General features: G+C 33.6%; 1 protein-coding gene across 1 annotated transcript in view; it reads left to right on the plus strand.

Moving 5' to 3' along the window:
* The first annotated feature begins 3074 nt into the window (after positions 1–3074).
* The window catches only part of LOC123320640 (scavenger receptor class B member 1-like), a 33723-nt gene continuing 10562 nt past the window's right edge, over positions 3075–26235 (plus strand). Inside the window, exons 1-2 of the mRNA XM_044908014.1 lie at positions 3075–3303; positions 19886–20281. Coding sequence (XP_044763949.1) covers positions 20011–20281 — 271 coding nt within the window. The 5' untranslated portion in view covers positions 3075–3303; positions 19886–20010. The remainder of the gene's footprint in view (positions 3304–19885; positions 20282–26235) is intronic.

Below are 26235 nucleotides of genomic sequence, written 5' to 3' on the forward strand. Positions count from 1 at the left end.
GAAAGGGTTCAATGCAAACAATTCGAAGAACTTTGTGGGTGGAAAAGGATATAAAATCGACATTCTACTCGAATGTATGAAAATTGTTTCATAGATCTGAAAAATTTCACGGAACTACTTTAAAAAAATCATAAAATATTCTTATGGACAGAAAGAACAGGATTCAATTGTCGTGTTTCGAAGAAAAGAACGCACACGGAGCTCCATTGATAATTCTGTTGACGGCGTCTAGATGCTAATAAATCATTCAATATCATTCGTGTTCACAGTCCATGATATATGTTGCTAAGAAATAAATTCTATCGAATTTTCCACCTTTCAAGCAGCTATTAAACATATAGATAACAGTCCACAAAAAATGAACTAATTGGATGGATGTATTTTCCTTCTGAAGTGTTATTATGATCATAATATTCATAATATCGAGATTGAAAAAATTGATAAAATGCCTACAACAATTTCAAATGAAACGTGGGTCTGGGATCATCTTTGAACTCAGGAATTTGACGAACTTTACCTACATCCATTAAATAAACTGCTCCACAAGAGTTAGGGATATCGTACTAAATCGTCGTTAAAAGTACATATGTAATCTTAGAGAAAATCGCTGTAAAATCATTTAAAACTCAATAACAACTTGAATCGATCCAATAAAAATCAGTATGAGACATTTCGTCAATCTGGTCGCCTTTTTTCTGAAGTTCGGTTCTTTGCATATGCTTCATGAATGTTCTTATTTTGAAATGAAGTTATCAACGGCTTTGATTTGCAACGAGTTTTCTGAAAATGCCAAGACGTGAGTTAACAAACGCTGATGCTAATAGGGCTATCGGAATGCTACAGGGTGGCCTAACTCAGGTTGTTGTAGCGGAAAGGCTCCAAGTCAGCCAAAGTGTGATATCTCTACTTTGGAATAGGTTCAGGGAGACAGGTTCCGTGTTGAAAAGACCAAGGCTTGGTGGGCGACGAAAAACAACACCTACTCAGGATCGTTTCATCATCGTTTCGGCGAGGAGAAACCCTACATCTACGTGTAGAATGCTACGGAATACTCTTCAAAATTCAGATGGGGTCCAAGTTTCCATCGAAACCATGAGACGACGTTTGAGAGAGGTGAATCTAGGTTCTAGACGTCTATTAAGAGGAATTCCATTAACACGTGACCATAAGCTGGACTAGAATGGGCAAGGCAACATATCAATTGGAACGATCAATGGCGTAGTGTCCTTTTCACTCATGAATCCAGATATGGACGATTTTCAGATTCTCGAAGAATAATGGTATGGACAATCCCACGCATACCCCGTAATCGTCGCTATGTCCAAGAAGTCTATCCATTCCGAGGGGGTAGTGTTATGGTATGGGCCAGGATATGTTTCAACGGGCGCACAAATCTACTAATTTGTCCTCGGAATATGACCGCCTTACACTATAGGGAGCGTATCATTAACAATGTTGTGCCAAATTTTCACGCTGCTATCGGTAAAACTTTTCAATTTCTAGACGATAACGCTAGACCCCACCGTGGAGCCATAGTTGAGAATGCACGCGAGGAGCTTGGCATTCCACATTTACCAATACCTCCGCACTCACCAGATTTGAATTGCATAGAACATGCATGAGATATGCTCCAGAGAAGATCCTTAAATGATCTGAGCTTCTGCCCCGTTTATGGAACCAAATTCCTCAAGAAATGTTCAACAACCTCGTGTGTAGTATGCAAAGAAGATGTCAAGCTGTTAATGATGTTCGTGGAGGCCATACATTGTATTGATAGTCTTAAAATGCTTGAATTCTCTGGGAATAAAATTTCGTTATTTTACTCGATTTTTCTTAACCACCCTATATACGTTGCAGACCTACAGGCTAAAATTAATTTGCAACTTGAAATCATATTAATATGAATCTTCATCACAAAAATCTTATTTTAACTATATTTTTTTGCAATTTTAGTCTATCCTATCCCTTACTAATGTGGAGCAGTTTATTTAGGAATAACGCTCAACAAAGGCCTTAATTGGAAAATTCATATCAAACAAGCAATCGATAAAACGAAAGCAGCGAAGAATAGAATCTACCCTCTGATAGGAAGAAGAAGCCACATGTTGAAAGAGACAAAATTGAAGATAATTAAAGCCTTTGCTTGGCCTCAACTGACTTATGGATCAGTTGCCTGGGGTTTCGCGGCAAAGAGCCACATCAAAAGAATTCAGGCCACTGAAAACAAGCTGCTACGATGTGCAATAGATGCATCTTGGTTTCTCAGGAATAGAAAGATTTATAGGAACCTAAAATGGGAAAACATAACGGAATTCATGATAAGAAAAGCAGAGAAATTATTCGAAACAGCGAAGAACCATCCGAATCAAGAACTCAGAACTCAGTGGACTACGACACAGAGGAAGACAAAAGGAGAATGTGGATTTGCCGAAGGAGACTAAGAGATCAATTTAAAAGAGATTGAAATAAGAACAGAAACTTATTGAACAATCCAATAAAGTGTTATCCAATAGAGGATAAACACATAAAATCAAGCACGATAGTGTGCGAGAAGAAAACCTACTAAGAGATCAACGGTTTATAGGCAAATGCCCGAAACCAATACTCAAGAAGCAGTTAAGGGTTTTTAGTGGATCTCGAGCTCAGGAGAGTGAGAATCCCCACACTTGTTCCCCCTCAGGAGAGGGTGGTTCCTCTGACCTGCTGAACAAAAAAAATGTTCTTTCATCCTAATGAAAGAACGAACATCTAACATAGTAGTCAACGAAAAAAACCTTCTCGAGGAGATTCCCAATCAACAATAAATGACGACGCCTTACTTTTATCCAATAGTATTTCATCGAAAGAGACGGTGAATCGAAAAACATCCGGAATACCATGAGAAATTTTCTCGATTTAACTCAGCCTCCATGACGTTTCGCATCGACATCCGAACATCATCAGTGTCAATATAATTTACGCCTTTCGCTCTTTTTAACGCGGGTCCATCGCTTTTAATGCTCTTAGAAATGGACGAATTAGAAGCGTGAACGCGTGTTTAATTGTCTTATATCGGTTTTGTAGTACTATAACTCACATCGACATAGCACGCGAACAAGGTCGATAAAAAGTGCGGGAGAAGGAGCACCTCGGTCAGTTCTGGCGCTTGACACTGTCGAGACGATCACCTATTTACAAGACGTTAGATAGGCGTCTGTGGTACCGCACCAAGAGCGTCGCGAACAGTGTCCGCCACCCCTTTGAGCATCGGGGATTGCCAGTGTCTTACTGTGTGAATTTCAATTTGGATTTCTTTGAGTTACAGTGAGTTTTTTTTTTTTTGTACATAGATTCTGTTAGTTTTGGTGAAAATTACGGAAAAACTACCCTTAATTGAGGATATTTTACGAATTATTTTAAAGGCTTTTAGTGCGAATGTACATTTTGGGATTCCTAATTGGTGTTCAAAAAATGTCCTAACTTTATTCGTTTATGATATACAGGATTGGCATAACTCTTGCACGCATCCACAGATTTTCAGGAAAATGACTAATATTAATTCATACTAATTTTTGATAGCGCAGGTTCGGTCGGCGAAAATTATACAGCATGTCTGTAAACAAATGCGAAGGACTTAGGAAGATGATTCCTCGATGAAAATAAGCAGGGGTAGTTCCTATAAATTTTTCTCGAAATTGACCTCCCTACATAGATACAGCCTTTGGAAGGCGATGACGAGTTAACAGTTTTAAATTTTTTTTACGGGTTCTAAAACACACTGAGTCATAAAACCATTTTTATAGATCTCATAACTTTATTATTAGGAGTTGAAAATAACAACTCCTTATGATTCTCCTTCAAAAATTGTTTTCGTGGGATAGATTTTCGAAAAATAAAATTCTCTTATGGTTTTACATTTTCAGAGAAAAAAAGTCTCTTTCAAAATTTGGATACAGTCGATACTTTTCTCGGAATAAATAAAAACTTACAAGCAGTATACGAAGGTCTATGAGGCAGAGAGTTGATGCTTGTATTTTAGCGGGAAGTATTCCATGGAACCCTTATACGATGAAGCGGAACTGCTTGTAAGTTTTTATTTATTCCGAGAAAAGTATCGACTGTATCGAAATTTTACAAAAGACTTTTTTCTCCAGAATTGAATGGGAAACCATTAGAGAATTTTATTTTTCGAAAATCTGTTCCACGCAAACAATTTTTGAAGGAAAATCATAAGGGGTTGTAATTTTCAACCCCTAATAATAAAGTTATGAGATCTAAAAATATTGTGTGGAAAACATTCAGATGCTCGTTATTGTAAAACAACCAAATTAATTCTACTGTATCTCTAGAAAGTAAAAAAATATAAAAAACGCTCTGTATTGCAGAAACTATCAGACAGATAACTCTCAAAGTTGGAACGAGTTTTCGAAATATTTTTTTTACAGCCAAGTGCTAATTCAATCGGACATTCTGAAAATAACTTTTTTTCTGAAAACCAAGCAGAGTTGAATATGTTCAATACCTGGATGATTGACCGCTGAAAAGAACGTAAAGTCATTCCGGAAATTCTTCAAGATTTTCCAGGGTCTCAATTGTGAATTCTTGCAATATTTGTCAGCAGCGAATCAGATGGAAAAAATTGTTGCCTGAAAATGAATGAAAAATTGAACTTTTTGTTAGATGCAGAGTCCTTCCAGGTTGAATTTGAATCGATATCATTACGGAAAATCTATTCAAGAAATAAGCATTTTTGAGCTGTTACTATTTCTCAAAATCAAATGGTTTAGAGGCAATTTCTGACTATAAATTTCTTCATTTCATCTTCCGGTTTTAAAAAAATTTTTCTGGTGCAATATATTAGAAATGTTTTGCTCATATTTTCTGAATGATAAATGAATTATATCAATTTAAATATACGAAATGAATACCATGTTGCTTTTACATTCATTCCAAGCAGTTTCATTCGAAATTACCCTGAGGAAATTAACAATCGAAATACCAAAAATACATCTATGTTGTCTTTGGTTCAATAAAAACTTTACGTCAAATGTGATGAAAGAAATACAACTTGAATATTAGACGTCAAGTAAACATTGAACCATAGACCACATAGATATATTTTCCGAATGTTCTTTTCATTTCCTCTGGATATTTTCTAATAAAATTGATTGAAATGAATTAAAAAATTCCTTTTTTTTATATACTATTTGAGTTGAGAATTTATTCAACATTTTTAAAATTCGAAAAAAAAGGTTTTTAATTATATTGGGGAAAATAAGTTAGAAGCTGTGTCTCTAAGCCTTTTAATTTTAAAGAAAAATCCGCAAAAAAACTTTTTTAAATGGTTTTTCTAAAAACTTTCCATGCCTATGTACGATAGTTTTTCAGTATTTTCTACAATACTTTTGTGAAGTGCATCCTAAATTCGCTGTAGGTACCCTAAGGGTTTCTGCAACCGTTGAAGATAAAAAATTTCAAGTTACAAATGTATAGGCGACTTTTTCATGACAACTTCGAAGAGGCTTTCATATATTAAACTTTGAAAATTACCTAAAGGTCATTTTGAAATTAATGCCTTTTCAGGTATAGTGTGTATCTCGAGAACCTCTCATGATATTTTCAAAATGAAAACTGCCTTTGATAGATATTTTTACGAAGAATTCATTGCATACTCTAGAAATTTCACTATGCTATTATTTTCGAGTTTCATTTTTTTGAAGGGATACCCTATATTTTATTTTTGCCACTGAATTCCATTTGTTTCTGATTGAAATAATATGTAATACTCGGTACGCTTAAACAGTTTTTAAAATTAAAATTAGAATTTATAATTGAAAGTCGATTTATCTATCAACACCAGAAATATTTCAAAATATTTCCACTTGTGAAACAATTCAAATATTAATTATTAAGACTATTTTTAGATACCAAGATATTAGATTTATTATCAAAGACAGTTTTCATCACGAAAATATCGTGAGAGGTTCTCGAGATACACAGTATCCCCGGAAAGACAATACATAATTTCAAAATTACCCTGTAACTCTAAGTTTAACATAAATCAAAAAACTGAAAGCAGCTTTGAAGTTATCATGAAAAAGTGGTCCATACATTTCTAACCTAAAATATCATATCTCCAACGATTGCAAAAATACTGGGGATGCACTGTACATCCAGAAACTATCTTTTATAATTGCCTTTGATACGTTTCCCCTTCGATATTGGAATCATCTCTTATTGAAAAAGAGTGTTTGGGTTAAGGCAAGGGGGTTCGTAATGACAAACTTTGACACTCCCTCAACTGATACTCTTCCATTCCTCATTCCATATTTCCCAACGGATCTTACCATAACCTTGCATAAAGTCATCTCAGTTTGCGTTCACAAAACGATAACCCTTACGAAAGTAGACGACCTTATCCAAGGTCATTTTCGAATAATTCAACAAAACTGTAATTTTTGCGGTCAAACGAGTAATCTGGCACTTTCGATTGTTGTTGCGTAAAAACGTCAAGCAAATGTTAACATCGATACCAACTTTGCCAGATATTTGGATACACCGTTCCACGATCAATGTACACCTCATTCACGATAGTCGGATTTTAAATTATTCATGCGTTCAGAGCTGATGAAAAACTCAGAATTTTGAGTGAAAGAGCTATTATTTCGAGTAGATTCTATGCTGATGAAATGTTTCCAATCGCGGGCGAAGGTTGAAAATTATTAAATTCGAATTTGTAGAAATATGAAACACGGTCAAGATCGTTTTCGACAATTATATCGTTCAATCCGGAATATTATCAACGATTTCGTAACTGAAAATCGTCGGGAATTCATCATCCTCAAGAATTCAATCCAATTCTTGAGTTCCGAAACACCTGTAGAGATGGAAAGATGTAGAAGATTTTCCAACAATTTGGCAGTTTATCATATCTCTACTCATAAAACAGATATGATCTATATTTTTCATGATAATACCTAATATATATATAATCTTTTGAAAAAGAGTGTTACAAACTTTTACAATCTGAAAAACAATGAAGCGGGTGTAAAGAAATGGCAACAAGAGACAGATCCTAAAAATCTGTTCCTCGTTCCAGATCTCAGTGTAGGCAGAGGAAAAATGTCAACGGGGTACCATACATATCTTCGTATGATACATGAAAAAACAGAGATAAAAACCTCAGAAAAAACACTCTGCTTGCCCGTACAAGTGTAATGATGATGTATTTGTGTAAAGAATAAGCTGAAATTATTATATTGAAGGACATCTTCTTCATATGACAAAATCCAAAAACTTCCTTCCATTCTTTCTACTATGATGGTTGACGAAGAATAATCTGAAAACAAAAAAAAAAGGAAAAAACGAGAGGGGTATTAAATTTTATATTACTCATTAAATAATTTTGAAATCACACCTAATAATCCGAAATTGGCAAAAAAAATATTATTGGTCCCAGAGAATATTCAATTTTCAATGGTCCAAAATTGATTATTTCGACAGAAACCAGTATTTTCAACGCTTTTTCGGTTTCGTCATGGAAAATAGAAAATACCTTTACGCATTCAGACACTCTTCGAACATTTTTGACATCTCATTCGGCTGTAGAAAATAGAAATAATATTAGTAATAGCCCATTAAGTAGGATTTTGAGTTGAGGAATGCACATATAGACTTGATAAGGCTGATACTTGATGAAAATTCATATTTGAACTAAAAACAGATCATATGATTTCCACACAAATGAGTTGTTAAACCACGATACGTTATTTGCTGAAGCGAGTTTTGTGAAAATTATACAGGGTGAGTTTCGGCAAATATTTCAACAGTAGATTATTGAGGTCAAAAGAAACACTTTCTTCCTCTACCATCATTTCCAAATCGGCTGGGTTTGAAAGATGCAGGCTATTGAAAACCCATAAAAAAAAATTATTTTTAGTTCTACCTCGCAAACGGTTTTATCGAATGAAATTAATTTCGGAATATGGTTTCTCATTTATTTAATGAATCTTTTTCGAACACAAGATATCATCCACGTCTTCCAGTTTTCTCATTAGGACCATTGCGCACCATAAAAATACCAAAAATTCAAAGAACCCAACTCTTGAAACCAAGTTGGACTAAATTCTTCATATTTTCTCGTATGATGTGCATTTTTATTGCAATTTGATGATCAAAAATTAAAAAGTATCTGTGAAATTTGAAAAATTTCGTTGAACTTTGGCTGAATACAACTCTGTTTTAATGATCCAAAGATGTGTAGTGTCACAGATTCAGCTACTTTTTCTGAAGGTGATTTTGTTTTTCCAGGGGTGGCACAGCTCATTATGAAAACTCAAAATGGCTATATTTTTTATCTATTATCTTTTTTATCTTTTTATTTATTTATTTTTATTTTTATTATATTATTTTAATAATATAATTTATTATTTTAGCTATTATCTTTTTATTTTATTTAGCCGAATAGAAAAATATGGTACAGGAAAAAAGTGCCTCTTCTTTTTTCACCTCGAGAATCTACAGCTAAAATATTTGTACGAATCAAAGACTCACCCTATATAATCTGTTTTTAGTTGGACAATTAGGGTTGGTATTGGAAATAACACTGACCCATCGACCAATAACATATAACTATATGCGTCACCGGAGATATTTTGAATTTTGTACTTTTGTTTATGTTCTTGTTACAATGGAAAAAAATCTGTTAAAATAATTGTATCAATTATGAATGCTGCAACATTTACATCTGGGTATTTCTTCTGTTAACAATAACAATAACAATAACTTTTAACTTCAAATACTTTTGTAGGTTATATTTATGTACGGAGTAGGTCATTGAAAACAAAACTGCTGTGCTGTAAGTCGGCAGAACCTAATTATATAAAAATACTTCAACCCTTATTGTTACAACTACAACCCTTATATTTTGAGTAGCGAAGATTAGGTAAGTGATACCTCAAAGGAAAAGCCTTTCTATTCTGAGTTCAGCATTGTCATTTTTTTTGCATTCAATCAATTTGTTCTTGAGATATTTAGATTTCAATTTCTTACAAAATTGGTCATTTCGTTTAACATGCAATGTGAATCAATCAATTTTCACTAATTTCTTCTATGGTTTCCTCGATAATCGTTAACTGCCATACACCAGATATCAAAATATTACTGTTTCTCTTATTAACAAATAAGATAAAAATTGTTGTTTCATTGCCAGAAAGAATTGATATAATTTGCTCATTTTTTAAAAATAGCCAGTGCATGAATCAAACAGCAGATTCATCATCGAAATTGTAGAATAAATAAGTAAAAATTCGATTGATTTACACAGCACGCTTGAAGGGAAAACCAACGTTCCTGAAAATTTAAATGTGAATATTTCGAAAACGAATGAATTGATTGAAAAAAAAATAAATATGCTGAGCTGAGAATAAAAAGGCCTTCAAAATGAGGCCTCACTTCTCCCTATTAATAAAATAGTGTTTAGGAATGTATAAGGGTTGAAGAGATACTGTTTTGAGTGTGATCGGTTGTGCCAACCTATAGAGCCGCTGTTTCGTTATAAGTGAATCTCTCTGTATATTAAATCACAATCAAATATAGCCTAGGCTTTCTAATATCAATTTTCAAAATATATTTAGTAATTCCAGAGATAACTTCCTACAAACATAAACTAGGTATATGGTACTATAGAATATAGATGAATTCTCAAATATTTGTTCTGAATTTTAGTATTTTTCCATTCAAATACTTCAAAAGGTTATATTGATAAATTTCTCATTTTTATGATCAAACTACAGGAATTATTATTTTTTTGTTATTACCAATTAGAACAAGCTCCGATGTCAACAATTCTTATAGCGAGTACATATATAGGTACTTCCGAAATATTTACCGTTTTCAAGATTTTCAGTTTTCAGTATGACAATTTCCTTTTTAATTTGAATTTGCCACTCAGAACATTTGAAATTATAAAAATTTGTGTGAATAATCGTCGAAATTAATTTCTGATCAAATATTGATGCTATTGTGATAGCGAAACACGTGTAGAGTTTGAATAAATTATTCTATTGAAAATCGGGAAATTCAGTTCTCAATTTTTACATATGAAATTGTTTAAACTGCAACTAAGTAGGTACCATGAATAGGCTGATGTCTGCAGAGGACGCCCAAAATCGTTATCACATTCTAAATCTGAAGCATAAAAATCACATGAATTTTGTATGACATACCTACATAGTTATATACAGACAAGTGAGAAATTGAATGAAAAATAAATTATAGCTCTGAAGGTCTCGGTTCCGTTAGAAAAATACCGAATTGAAATTTCAAAAAATGTTTCCTATTACAAAAAATAATATTTTCGCAGTAATGAATCATTGTCAAGTTGTTAAGGTTCCTTGTTGAAATAAAAATTCTGCTATGTAATTATATATTTTTATGGCCAATTCTGTTGGAACTCACAAGATATTCAACAAGATTTCAGCAGTATTACTATCGAGGGAAACAGTTACATGGCAACTAGTGACTCGTTAATCAAAGCGTATCGTTCATGAATACCCTTTCTTGTTATATGTCCATATTTCTAACTAAACTAACTAATTTATTGAAATCTTTCTGTACTAATAATACTACAACTAATTCAGTAATGAATGAGTAAAATCGTATCCATAGCAACATATAAAAAACTATGTGTCAAAGCTAGAAATGTCAGCTCTAGATTATGGAGATAGTATAGCAACGGTTTCTATATAAAAATCCACTAATGAGAATCAAATTACATTTTTTTAAATATAAATTGATAAGTAGCTCTGAAATTTAGACTAGGAAACCTATGATATGATACACATTATCAAATAGCTCTTGAAATTCTCTATTTGAGAAGGTATTAATATATAGGGTGTTCCATTTAAAAAAATTGAGAAAAACTATGGTTCTCAAATGTTGGCAACACTGATTACTCGTTGGTAGCATTAAAAATTTGAAAGCATTAATAAGAAGCAGACTAAATTACAAGTTTTTTGACATCACGTAAGACTTTCTAGGTTCAATAGAATACATTTTACAGGCTTTTGAAATTGGATACTTGTGGACAGATAAATGCACGCAAGTCAAAAACAAAAAATTACAGACCCCCTTTGACCTATATATTTATTAATGTCTTTTCATTCTTTCCATATAAATATCTAGTAATATATTAAATTTTTTTTAGCTATTAAACTTCCACAGATGAGGAGATAGGGAATTTTAAACGGGCCACCCTGTACTACTGAATTTACTTAATTTTTCTCCAAAGGGAAGTATCATTTTTATGACAGAATATGGAATAAACAAAGCTTCAGAGTTCGCTCAAAAATTCCTTTTTCATTGATTTTTCTTTGTCCTCATGAAAGACAAACAAAACGTCAAATGAATACCTATGTGAATGATATTATCATAATGCATCCGGTTATCTGCACTTTTGCAGGATGATCACGACTGACTTCATTCGACAATTTCAATAACGCTTCTCTCACAATCACCAAGTGGAGTGTACAATAACACCGTATTGAATATATTGCTGAATTACCTCACAAAGGTAAACTGGAAAGCTTAATTATAATAAATAATATATCTCCCGATCCTTTCAAATGTGTAAAGAACAACATTAATTTCTTCACTGCTGTTTCAAAACTACAAATGTTTGGATTTCTCATTGTAATTGGCGGATATTTGAATGATTTTATGCCTTTAAAGAATGACGAACTGAAATTTCTGTAATTTTATTCCGAGTACTATCGATCATCCTTCGTGGAGTGATTTTGGGACTGTTCTGTTTTAAAGTACAGTGTGTTTCGCGTAAGACGATCACTGGATTTTGTTCCTCATTCTTCAGGTAAAATAAATAAATCGAACATCAATATTGCTTAGGGGTCGATCCAATATTCTGTCTAACAAATTATTGATTATGGGCATGAAAATTCATTACGGTCTTTCAAAAGAAAAACGATTCTGAAAATTCGACATGTATTCAAAACTGTACGCTATAGATATAATTTCTGAAGTATTTTCATTTCAAGTTCTTCTTCTTCTTATTTCCTATATGCTCTAGTGGCGCACCCAAAATGATATTTTGGGATACACATAGGTTCTGTAGATGCACAAATAGCCGTATGCTTAATGCGTTCATTAAGGTTTTACCATGGCAAAAACAGTTAGCTTTTCGACGTTTGGGGCGGGCAACGTTCAGTTGATTTTACAGATACAGGGTGACTCTTTGACTCATAAAAATATTTTCACATTAGATTTTCGAGGTCGAAAGACACTTTTTTTGCCGTTATCATTTTTTCCGAATCGGCTCGGTTTGAGAGATACAGGCTGTTGAAAAACCATGAAAAACTTCAATCTTTAGATCTATCTCACCATCGAATTAAATGAATTTCGGAATATAGTTTGTCATTTATGACCATTACGTATCATGAAAATACCAAAAATTCAAAGAACCAACTATTAAAACTAAGTTGGACGACTATTTGATCGTTTTGTGGAATAAAAGTATTAAAAAGTATCTGTGAAATTGAAAAATTGGGTACTTTGGCTGAATACACCTCTGTTTAAAAGATCCACAGATGTATAATGTCACAGGTTAAGTTAGTTATATTCTGAAGGTAATTTTGTTATTCCAGAAGTAGCACAGCACTTTAAATGGTTATATCTTTTTATCAGTGCCAAATCGGACAAAATGGTATAGACAAAAATTGTCTCTTGTGACCTGTTACAATATATGTACGAGTCAAAGACTCACCCTAAGTGAGTCCGACCCAGACATTGGTCATTTTCGAAAATAAACCCTCGTGGAAGTTGAATTAATTATACCTATGTTGAAAGTTGTGTAAGCAGTTATACAACAACGAACAAATTATAATTTTTCCAAATTGTTATCTGTTCTAATTCATCATCTGTAATATTTTTTAATAATTGTTCGTGTTTCTCAGCAGACCCCAGCAGGCTACAAAATTGGTAAACAATACCAGATATTTTGTATTGAAACCTGAAAGTTCAACAAAAACCGGAAATTGTTCTACAAGAAATAAAAAATGTGCAGCACAAAGAATTTATCAGAATAAAATTATCGAACAATAATTGAAAAAACCATTAGAATATTCGTTGGAAAATATCAACAATTTAAAATTTTGGTCTGACAACATATTCAATTTCTTAACTAAATTTACATCCTATTATTATCAGGTGTCTATTCCAATGAGGAAAAAATACGGAGGTATAGATGATCAGACAGATCATCATTTCATGAGGTTATTTATTGGCAACTAAATTCAAAAAGAAAGGTAATTGATCGAGAGCTACCAGTAAGATTATTTTCATATATTAGATTGGACAACATTTTCAGTTTGTCCATCGAATATAAAGGATCATATCGAGTCTTCCAAAATTAACTTAAAAGTACAGAAAGCAAAGTTGCTGACTTGATATTGAATGTTTTGCTATGGAAAATAAAGTATTTGTTTTATAAATTTAGTTTTATATTCCTTCGCCTACAAATCAGAACTTTTTTATTAAAAATCTGCAAACTTCTATGATTTCACTGATAAAAAAAGGTGAATGAAAGTAATTAACAAATATATTTCCGAAACTAATAATAGTTTCGGATGATGCATGTTCCTAAAAAATTGTACATGTTTAAAAATGTATCTTCGGAAAATATACATTCTTCATGTTCTTTCTCCCTATACATTATTAGGAACACCACTCAGGAGAGTTTTTTATAGTTTGCACTGTTTGATTTCTAATCACGTCTATACTTATTTGGTTGTAGGGACTTACATTGATTGTTAATAATATAATAGATTGAAGGTAAATTTGAGAGGAGCCTGTATTTTCCATGAAACTTTTGTGTGGATTTGTATAACAAAAAAATGAGAATTCTTGTTAAAATAACTCCTGCATTTAACACTATTTTTAAATACAAATGAAGAGAAGATTTTCACGTCATTGTCTGATTAAAGGAATCTGATCGAGGCTCTGAAACGTTATACACAATTATTCAATTCACAATTAGCATAATTTATACCTACCTATTTGTTACACAATATGGTTCGAAAAACAAATAGTTTTGGATAAATTATAACTTCCACAAAGCAGAGCAACAATTTTTTTCAAACAACAATTTTGTATTGCCTTCGATTACGATGTTTGGAAAGAAAATCCATCAAAACCACTATTCATTTCTGTTGAATTGTTTTTATCAAATTAATCTCCAAAAACCTTCAAATTTATCTTTGTTAGAAATTGCTGAAATTGGATTCACCATCGATGAAATTCACTATCAATGAAATTTGAATAATATGCATAAAAATATCCCATGTAAGTATCTATTTAAAAAGGCGGGAACACATCTCTGTCAATCCATCTTCTGTTTTTACCGCCACCTGGCCTATTTCAAATTTTCGCTGGACACTTTTCGTTAGCCTAGTTTGTTCTCCTTCTCTCTACCCTCCATAATTCAAACTTAAACTGAGCTTGAACTGGAACTGTACAACCTAATGTTTCATCCATGTTGATATAAGAGTTCAAGGACAATAAATAGATAAAAGATATGAGTTTCGAATTTCGATTTTAAACTTCCACAGGGTTGTCTAATACTTTCACCAAGAAAAAAAACTAGAGCGTCTCTAAGTAATTTTCAAACATCTGACGTTATTTGTACGTGATCTAAACATAATGGCTTTAAACAAAAAACCAATCGCAAGATTTCACGCTGAATTCCTTCGATTCAAAAATAATCACATTACCTATGTGCAATAATTTAATTGCAGATAGAGATGTCTAGGTCAACTTGACAAAACATTTCACAACAATCTTCACCGTTTTAAGTTATCATATTTCCTTGTACACCCATAATTGTCACTTGTGTTTTTCGACAGTTCTTCCCGACCTTCTTACGGTGTCAAGTGCGTATGAAAAATACAGGGGAGGTAACCGTAGATTATTTTTCCATTAACGTTTTAGTCACCTCCTATTGGGAAACCGTCCTGGAAGGTGTTGAATTTGACAGTTTACGAGGAAGAAGGGAGGTCAAGTAATGGGTTGTTTATCATTTACGTGACAATGGATGAAAATTGATGTGAATCATTTTAATCATAACTTTCCGTTTAGTCCTTCGGTGTATTACAGTTAATTCGTTGATTTATTGCTTGTAGAGAGATTACAACATTTGTTTCGCTTATAACTATGAGAAGATACACTTCGTTCCGTTCACAAAAAAAAAATGAATAATGGATGGAGTAGTTTCAAAACACAATTAATACGAATTCTTGACCGATATTTCATTGGATTCCGAATTTTCTTGTTCCAATTTCTCTTTTTTCAAGCAAACGTAGCATCCCCATATACTCACAAAGACTAATGTCTGTGATTTTACCTTTGACTCAAGAGAAATATTTTTCTTTATTTTTGTTTTTTCATTCTTTTAAAAATTTTGTCTGTTGGACTGAATTCAAACAAGGCTATAAAACATTACGAAAATTTCTTCATTTTGTAATGAAAAATCTCTCAACTTTAACATCGAAAATCTTCAATAGTTTCTTTTATTTCCGAAAAGAAGCGAAATTGAAACATGTTTAATTCTTGTGCATTATATTTAATTTTCACTAGTCTTCAAGAAGCACTATCATCATTAACAAAATTGTGTATTTTAATGCTTCAAACAACAGCACCTTTCATTCATCATTTTCAATCAATTCTTTTCTGATATTGAATGAAACCTTCGAGGTTTAACCTACTACAAATTGACCAATTGGGGACAATAACGCAAAATCGCCGGTAACCTCATTAAATAAATCAACAACAATCGCTCGAAGAAGGAGACGGGTGCATAGAAATTAAAATTGTATTCCGTTTACGGGTCGAGAGGTGAAAATGAATAAAATAAGAATAAAGGTGAAATGTAACTTGATATCAATTTAAACCCTACGGACCAAATATTCGGATATCAAATCACGATCAGGGTCAGGAAGAAAAGCACTGACGTGAAATTATGAGCCTTCCGACTGAAATTTATAAAGAAGGCGGTACACTTTACAGGGTGCATATTTGACTAGACTTTTTTTCCTCGCCATTTTTTCCGAATCGGCTCGTTGAAAAACCATTAAAAAATGTTATTGTCTTATCTCAAAAACGGTTTCATCGAATGAAATGAATTTCAGAATATAGTTTTTCATTTATTTGATTAATCTTTTTTGAACACAAGATATCATACTCACGTCTTCCAGTTTTGTCATTATGATCTTTACGAAACATAAAGTAGTTCTGTACGAATTATTATATTATCAATGAAAATGATCAGCCAACATGACCGAACTAGGTTTTGGGTTTTTTATTGGAATTAGAATTAACTACAAGACGTATACTATATATTCCGAATCAGAAAAAATATTAGTCAGAAATATGTGAAAAAACATGGGGTTTATATTTAAAAGAATTAAAGTAATGGGGAGACCGGGAGAGTTGAACCCCTTTTCACTCTGAAGGCACTTAAGTTATTTCTGTAAATGCTAGCAACTAATTTTTTGGCGTGAGAATATCATGTCCAAATAGGTAACCATAGATATGGTGAGATGAACATTTTGAGTACTGCAACTCATATTTTAGGAACCGAAAATTGGCTCATGTCTCCCTAACCCATGGGAGAGTTGAATAGGCGGGAGAAACTTGACGATAAGTTTGTTTATCGGAAAAAACATTGAAAGAAAACAATTTCCAATGACCAACGATTGTCTATGTCAAGCTTTTCATTATCAGATGTATCAGCTTCTGAAATACATATTTTCTATTTCAGAGTCACTCTCACTTATTTCCGAGATGTTTTTTACTTTTTTGAACCTTTCTATATTCTTTATACTTATTTCTATTATTTCAATTTTTTTTTTTTAAAGCAAACTATTATCTAAGCTCAGTGCGAGAAACTTGGACCACTGATTATGTCTCCCGAACATAGCATGGGTCAAGTCTCCCGAACTCCTTTTTAGTCTGTTCAACAGATGTTTTCATGATTTTACAACTATTATTAAAAAGGCTCATCGTTTGTAAAACAATATTGATCAATGAAAGCAAAAAATAACAATAAAACTAAATGAAACCACGCACCTATTGAACTTTTCTACGAAGGCGTAGAAGGGCCACATAATATTTTAAAAATATTTTTCCTTAAATTCCGACTTTGAAGTCGGAATTTAGTTAAATTCCGAGTTCAAAGTCGGAATTTAACAAAATTCCGAGTTCAAAGTCGGAATTTAACTAGATTCCGAGTTCAAAGTCGGAATTTACTAAATCCGAGTTCAAAGTCGGAATTTTCCGACTTCAAACTCGGAATCTTATTCAGTTCCGAACTTCTACAGGGTGTTCTACGACGACGTAGATTTGTTCCTGAATTACAGTTTGCTTTTCTACAAATATTCAAATTCATATAATACAAGGTGTTCCCACATTTATGATGAACGAATAATTATGTATACAGGGTGTACATTATTATTTGAGAAATCAGTACACCCCGAGGTACACCCGGTGTGCTTTGATGTTTCTTACATGAAGAGGTCATTACAACGGTGAGAAAACCTCATATAGGCAGCTCTATGACGAATTGGTTCATTTCCAAATATGCTGATGAGATATTCATGAGTGGATTCAAATTTCACAAAATAAATACGTTGTTCTTTAATAAATATTGAACTTGATGTATTTTATTGGAGATAATTGTCATTAGGTCCATGTTTTTGAATAATTATGAAATTATGGTAGTAGACAGGTAGAGGTAAGGTTGGGCACAACCTCCCCCCACCCCAGTACTGAAATAGTAACCATAAAATAACATTGAGCTCCCAGCCTCCCACTCTGTATATATGCAGAAATAATCTATGTCGTCGTAGAACAACACCCTGTGCATCTAGCCTGTATCGGTTTCGAAGTAAATAAAATTCCGACTTCAAAGTCGGAATTTTACTAAATTCCGACTTTGAACTCGGAATTTAGTTGAATTCCGACTTTTAACTCGGAATTTAGTTAAATTCCGACTTCAAAGTCGGAATTTAAGGAAAAATATTTTTAAAATATTATGTGGCCCTTCTACGCCTTCGTACTTTTCAGACAGTTTAACAAACAAAAATTATTCAATTCCTTACTTCCTAACAACAAAATCACGTTCAACCCTCTCACTCCCGAACTGTTTTGATGGCGGCCAAAATGGAGCCGCCATTAGTTGGGCCTTGTTACGACTATGTCGCAAACTATTTACGTTACTGGTAGCGCGAAATTTGAATTGAAAAATATGAGGTAGTTCAAGTGTCCTACCTAAGCAAGTCTGCCGGACTCCCCTACATTACATCACTGAAGTGGCGGACTGAAAATATCTCTGACTACGCCAATGCTTTCTACATAAAAAAGTGTCTGTAGAATGTTACACTTGTTTTTCGAGATCCTTGAAACTACACGAAAAAGAGGAACCAATTCAAAGAGCCCTAGATTTTACGGTTACAGAGAGCTGCCATTCAATCCCATCGAATGTGCAAACTTTATGTACAGGATGGGCAAAATTGGTGATACCTGAACTACACCTTTTTCAACCCAACGAGATAGAGGAAAATGTGTGGCACACTACGGTCGTCTTTTTTTCGAGAAATTAATAATGCCATCAACTGCATTCCTCTATCTTCTTTTGTTTCCGAGTTATAGGCCAAAATTGAAATTTCAACTTTGAACATTATCTCCGTTTCTGTTTGTGCTAGGATGTTGAAATGAAAACAATATAAGTACAGACACTTTTTCGATAGCAATCCAATGGCGTACTATGATTTTTTCCAACTGGTATATTTGCTGAGCTATAACATAAAGATGTGTTTTTTTCTTATGAAAACAGTAATTTAAAATGACTTAGAAAGAATCGCAATTTTTTTAGCGGTTCAGAAATATATCATACATCGCCCTCAGTATGAATAAGTCATTTCAAACTACCTATTTCCGTAAGAAAAAGCACATCTTTATGTTATAGATCAGCAAATATACCAGTTGGAAAAAATCATAGTACGCCATTGGATTGCTATCGAAAAAGTGTCTGTACTTATATTGTTTTCATTTCAACATCCTAGCACAAACAAAAACGGAGATAATGTTCAAAGTTGAAATTTCAATTTTGGCCTATAACGCCTATAACATAAGGATGTGTTTTTTCTTATGAAAATAGGTAGTTTGAAATGACTTATACAGACTGAGGGCGATGTATGATATATTTCTGAACAGCTAAAAAAATTGCGATTCTTTCTAAGTCTATTTTAACTACTGTTTTCATGAGAAAAAACACATCTTTATGTTATAGCTCAGCATATAAACCTGTAGGAAAAATCACAGTACCTACGCCATTTGATTGCTACCAAAAAAGTGTCGTAAAATGTTTTCATTTCAACATCCTAGCACAAACAGAAACGGAGATAATGGCCAAAGTTGAAATCGCCCAAATTTCAATTTTGGCCTATAACTCAAAAACAAAAGAAGATAGAAGAATGCAGTTGAAAGGCATTATTAGTTTCTCGAAAAAATACGACATGAATGGCACCTTAATTTTCCTCTATCTCGTTGGGTTCAAAAGTTGTAGTTCAGGTATCACCAATTTTGCCCACCCTGTACAGCGAAAAAATTATTTCACGAGAAATGGTTGAAATTTTTTGTGTTTTCATCCCACTTCGCAAAAATTCAAGTCAGCATTTGGAGTTGTTATAAACGGTATAATCTAATTTGGGTCACCTCCTCAAAAACTTTCATACCAAATTATTTGAAGGGAAGAACCAAAAACTATTTTCCCATAAAATGTACCATGTCCTCATAAATCAAAATGTAAACGTCTGAAACCGAAACATTTCTTTTTCAGGTCAGGACCACCGGTACAGGTTCGACACACGAATTCAACGATTTTGCAACCGGTAATGTACCATTTCGCAACGAAATAATCGTCGAGTATACCAGCCATCGACGTAGACGAATTATCCGAGAAAGATGCAAATTGTTTCGGACTGCCTGAAAGCGAAGACTTCGAAAAATCAACAGAAAAAATCCAAACGTCGCGATATCTCTGCTGGGATGACATGCCAAAAGGACAGTTCCGACGACGTCTCCTTCGAGGTTGGCAGAATTTCGCCCTGCGACGACGTCAGCAGGATCAACACGGAGGATAGTCTGCTGAGTTCCAACGCCAGTAGTGTCACCATCGACAATAGCGGGGAAGTCAGCTGTTGCGCCGAGAGTGACATCGAGTGGAGATGCTGCGGTGAGTTCATCTTCAAAGATCCTGACTCATTTCAGTCGTTTCTATTTTCTCGAGGGCCGAAGGCCCGAGCCACGTCGGAGGCAAACCGTGAGGGCCGTAGGCCCGAGCTACGGGCGAAAGGCGAATCAGCCCGAAAAGATGAATCTACATAAAAGGTGATCTACCAGAAAAGGTAGATCTACGTGCTTACTAGTCTCGAACTATACAAAGATGACAGCACCGCCGGTAGGAAAGGAAAGCAGATATGTTACATGTCATCTGGGCTTTCCTGTGAGTTGTTACAACTTATCTCCTGATAGATAACCTGTATATTCCCAATGTGCAATTTATGAATAACTAAAGAAAAAATAATCTGTTTCAAGATAGCCGAAACTTCCATGCAATAATACTGAGTAATATTGAATAGCGTCAAGCTACAATATTTCGATCCTTTATTAGTTCACAGCGATTAGCAATTGTGAGTAATTAGGACTTGGCAAGTTACTTAATCGATTCATTACATATAGGTAATTTGAACTTTAATTCTCGTAATTCAGTTATGAGCCATTTTGTTCCATCAATCTTCTTCCATAGAAATCTATCAGAAAAAATGTTCCCGAAAAACTTTATAAATCCCAACTAGGAGAGTTGGATAATACCGAGCCCCTAAGTACTTGGACCTATAATTAGGAAACTGTTTGATATTGAGTAAATTGGTAGGACATTTATTCAGGTACGCATACCGTATAACAAAAAATTTCAAAATTCAAACAGAAAGTAATCATTGTCAATTTACAAAAAAAATAAAGAAGCAGTATTGTCAAATTGTCTGATAATATCGTGCCCAGAGTGGGCAAAATCGTGCCCAGGGTGGACAAAATGGTGCCCACATTAATTGCACACAAATGGGTAAGTAATAAAAGTATATGTAAAAAAAATTATTCGAGCATCTACAACAAGGGAATCACATTTCTCCATTACGACTAAACTCTTGACATACGGCGCAAATATCACGGTTCCCTATGTCGTCATCTTTATCATCATCGCTCAGGGACACATCTTCCACACTATCTTCACTGCTGCTGTCGATACGTTTCTTAGACTTCCTTTTGCCCTTCTTTTTTCCTTGCCTGACCCTTTGTCCCTTGGTTTTCATATTATTAACTTCATCCTCACTCTTTTCGCTACTGTTCAAAACTTTTCTTTTGACAGACTTCACTTTAACTTTCTTATCTGCAGCGTTCTTTTGTTTTGTTATCTTCATTTGTCGTTTTCGTTCTATTTCCTCTAACTGCTCCTATGGTGTTGAAGTGAGAGCAATATAGTGCTGTTTTTCAACACGCCTCTGTATTTTTATTTTCTTTTGTGGTATAGGGCTCAAATCTTCTAAAATACATTGTGAAGTGAAGTGCTCGGCTGAGAGATATTTTGTCTAATATCTTCACTCAAAGAAGCAGAAGCCGTGTTTTCAATTGTATTGCTGTTAAATGGTATGTCTGATGGTGTTTCTTCAGCAAACATGGCAACAGGATGCTGGTCGGTTTGTCTCTGGGGAGTATAAGATCTAATTTCGTTGGACTCGTCTAAAATTGGACCCTGAGTATTTTGATTTCCCAATGTAACACTCTTTATAAAGGATCCTGCAACAAACGAGCCACTTCAGAAAAGTTATACAGGACATTTTCGAAAGCTGATACCGGACTGAGTTTACGTATACCCTCACCCATCAACAGATCATTTTCCACCCATTCAATGGATTATCACTCAATACGAAAAGTACACATGACAAAATAGGGAAATAAACATCATCACGGCCTAACGGTAATCATGATAATAATTACCCACAACGTATTAGATAGTTTTAAATGCAATCAATCAATTACCCGTGCATATAGAAAGACCGCGAAGTTATTGACACAATTTTGCGTTGGGACAATTATTCACAGGTGTGTCGCAATTTCAGAATGATAATTAGCTGATCAATTAATGGGACAACCACATGAGCATCGAGGCATTGAGGAATCGATTAGAAAAAACGGGTTTCATAATCAAACTCAAAGTCCCTTCAATTTTGATGGCACTATAGGAAGCTTAAAGGGAATTCAAATTCGATTATGAAAGAATATCTCGAAAATATCAATGTACAACAAGCACGTTGGAAACATCAAGCTGAAAACAACAATTCCGAAGAATTGTCGTTCCAATAATGCGAGCTAGTCTTGAACAGCGTAGGAAATCCCAGAGAAGTCGAAGCTGCAGACCAGTTTCGGGAATTTGTCTCTCGTCAGTAAAGTGTAGCGCTAAATATTCCATTTAAGACCGTTTAAGACTCGTCTTAAAGTAATAATAAAACGTAATCAGGGCGACGTTTTGAGAAATTCACCATGCGCCACCTGTCAAGCAAAGACTGTGTCTGCAGAGTGCAGAGAAAGTGAGGTTTTGGTTCAATATTTGCGGAACAGGTTTCGTTTTAGACCCCCATCCTCCGGTTGGAATATTCAACGCTGCGCTGCACTGACGAGGGACAATGATCCCGAAACCGTTCTACAGTTGCGTTTAGATGTCTCGACTACCTACGCCCGTTCATGACTAGCTGGCAATATTAGAATTGTTGTTTCTAGTTTGAAATAACCTTTTATGTTACCCAACTAATTTTTCAAAAAATTTTGCACCAAAATCGATTTCAGGATGAGACATTGGAAGTATCTTGGTGGATTTTTTGGACTATTTCCATCCGTTTGTACTTTGTATAATTCAACGTCTTCTTCTAATATCGTTGAGTATAATAATATTGCAATATTTTTAAACAATAATAATTTATGAAATTATATTGGATGAACATGGGAGACAAGTTATGAAATGAATATGGAGCTCGATATGTATTTCACCAATATTTTTTTACTATTCATTAAAAATTTGTCATTTTCATCCTCCAAAATTCTGAAGAGGTTATTTTATGTTTAAAACAAATTTGTAGATAAATGCAATGCACAATTTGAATAGTAAATTGTCAGTTATCATCAAATAGACTGCCTCCTGATAAGGCTCTTTTGATTTCTGGCTTCGATTGACTGATGCTGAAGTTTTGATACTCCTGACAAATTTTCTGAATATTCAACCCGAAGTATCTAATCCTTTTTCCACACAATTAAATTTGGATAATTTTAGCTGAATTGTGGTTGAAAACTTTTCTGCATTTCAAATCGTATAACTCGTAATTCCCTGAAGTTAATATTTTTAGTGTTGCTCAGTTAATATGCTTTTAAGTGTTTCATTTGAAGAGAAGAAATCCGACATAATATTTCAATCTCTAAGTGATGAAAATAGGTAGCGTGGGCTTTGGAAAATGAAACAGACGGTATAATAATAGACGGAATGAATTTTTCTTAGAGGAAATGCTATATTTTGTTCAAGGGGACAACTTTTAAAATAAAATTCATCACCATATCGCTTCAGGTTTTAGTGCTACAACCCTAATTCCTATATTTTGAATAGGAAAGGTAGGAAAAGTGATACCCCATTTGAAAGGGGCTTTTTATTCTGAACATCATATTTTGTTTTCATTCAATCCATTGGTTTTCGAGATATTCAAATTTAAATTCTGTCAAGTACTATAGTGATTTCATTAAACATGTTGTGTGAGTCAAATTCTCAAATCACTAATTCATTCTGTGGTGTCGATGATAATCATTTATATAATATATAATAATAAGCCTTTATTCTCCAACAGGTTTTCAACCCAATTACAGGAAAAACAAAATGAAAAATACTATAAGAAACACTAGAGCACATAGTCATGCTTGACACAGCTATAAATCGAAAAAATCAAATATTACAAAATTGAATTTAGCAAATATCCAATTCTACATAAACTTGGAGCAATTTATACAGAGGGTCATCATTAATGTCACACCTATTAGCTATCTTATTATAAATACTACACATGTAGTGAATTGGTGACTTTAAATTCAAATTGGTTTTTCCCGCTCTCATATAAAACAAGAAATTAGTTCTGCCCTCTAAGCATGGAACAAGAATTGGTAACTTCTCCAATAATGGTGGACAATCCACCCTGTTATTTAAAAGTTTATAAATGAAACTCAATGCTAGCATATCCCTTCTAGTTTCCAAACTTCTGCCCTTAAACCTGCTGAGTAGTAATTTAGTGCCATACACCAGACATTAGAATATTATAGTTTGATTCTTTCATTAACAATTAACCGTAAAATAGACTTATCTCCAAAATTACAGAATAAATGAGAAAAAATTCGATTGATTCGAACGGTATGCTTAAAGAGAAAACCAATATTAAAATAGAGAGTTCTTTCAAATGAGATAACTCTCATCCTATCCTTCCTACTCAAAATTTAGGGGTTGGGGTTGTGTCTGAGTATTCTTCCGAAATAAATTCATTCCACCTGTTTTGTTTTTATAAACCAACCTTGTTTAATAATGTATCACGATCCTAATAGTCACACAATACAACGGATTCCTCAGTTTTGGAATGTAGAATTTACATAATAGCAAAGAGTATCAACTCTTTGGTAATAGTGAGGCTACAATCAAGTTGGATGTTTGATGAATGGATATGCAGGGTGAGTATTTGACTCGTACAAATATTTTAACAGTAGATTCTTGAGGTCGAAAGAAACACTTTTTTCCTTTATCATTTTTTACGAATCATAAAAAACCATGAAAAATGTTATTATTAGTTCTATCTCAGAAACAGTTTTGTCGAATGAAATGAATTTCGGAATATAGTTGTTCATTTATTTAATTAATCTTTTTCGAACACAAGATATCACCCATGTCTTCCAGATTTCTCATCATGACCATACAAACAGCAAAAATTCAAAGAACCCAACTCTTGAAACTAAGTTGAACGCTAACTACTGAATATTTGAACGTTTTGTAAAATAAAAGTATTTCAGATAAAAAAATTTTATCTATTTTTATCTTTATTGCTACACCAATTGTATGATCCATGCCGTTGTTTATAAGTTGGTTTTTGTTTTTAGCCTGATGAAGGAGCTAAATGCTCAAAAACGTTGCCATTGAATAAATTGTATACAACTGTTCCTTGTGACTGATACTCCTCACCATCGAATAGAAGTATTCTTCATATTTCCTCTTATAATGCGCCGTTTTCGAGTAATTTGATGTTCAAAAATAAAATTTGAAATTTGGGTACTTTGGCTGAATACAACTCTGTTTGAAAAACCCACACATGTGTAGTGTCACAGATTTAGCTTGTTATTCTTAAAGTAATTTTGTTTTTCCAGGGGTGGCAAAGCTCATTATGAAAACTTATACTATATTTTTTATCGGGGCAAAATTGGAAAAAAATGGTATATAAACAAAAGTATTCATTTTGAGTGACCTCAAGAATCTACTGTTCAAATATTCGTACGAGTCAAAGACTCACCCTGTAGAAATGTCTCCAGAATAAAAGGAATGTCTCAAAGATCATATTTATCCCATTCAGAAGTATCAAAAACACCATCTGAACTTATAACGATGCATCAATTAACATTGAAATAAACTTTCACCCGCGCTCTTGCCGTATTTTTCTCTCTGATTGCGGCTAAAAGAGTCAAGTTCATTGTGCATTTGCATAACAGAATTAACCGGCACAAATGACCGTGAATTGCGTTCAATAATTGATACGGGTGAATGGATAAATTAGCGGCAATCTGGTGATTCAATTCGTGGGCTAATTCAGTATTTCGTTTATCCGATATAGCGCGGAAACATGCGATTGGATGTGAAACAGAACCTACTCATTCCGAACGGAAAAAAAAGAATTGTAATTAATATTAAAAAAACTTTTTTATTTGAAAGCTTCAAGGAGTATATAGAGAATAAACTTTGAATGCTAACGAGCCCATCAATTTACCCATCCTGGCGAACTGCATTTTGTATATAAATTTAGCATTTTTTTATGAAATAAACACCTACATATTTTTTCTAATCAA

This window comes from Coccinella septempunctata, chromosome 9, assembly GCF_907165205.1.
Source record: "Coccinella septempunctata chromosome 9, icCocSept1.1, whole genome shotgun sequence".
Classification (NCBI taxonomy): domain Eukaryota; kingdom Metazoa; phylum Arthropoda; class Insecta; order Coleoptera; family Coccinellidae; genus Coccinella; species Coccinella septempunctata.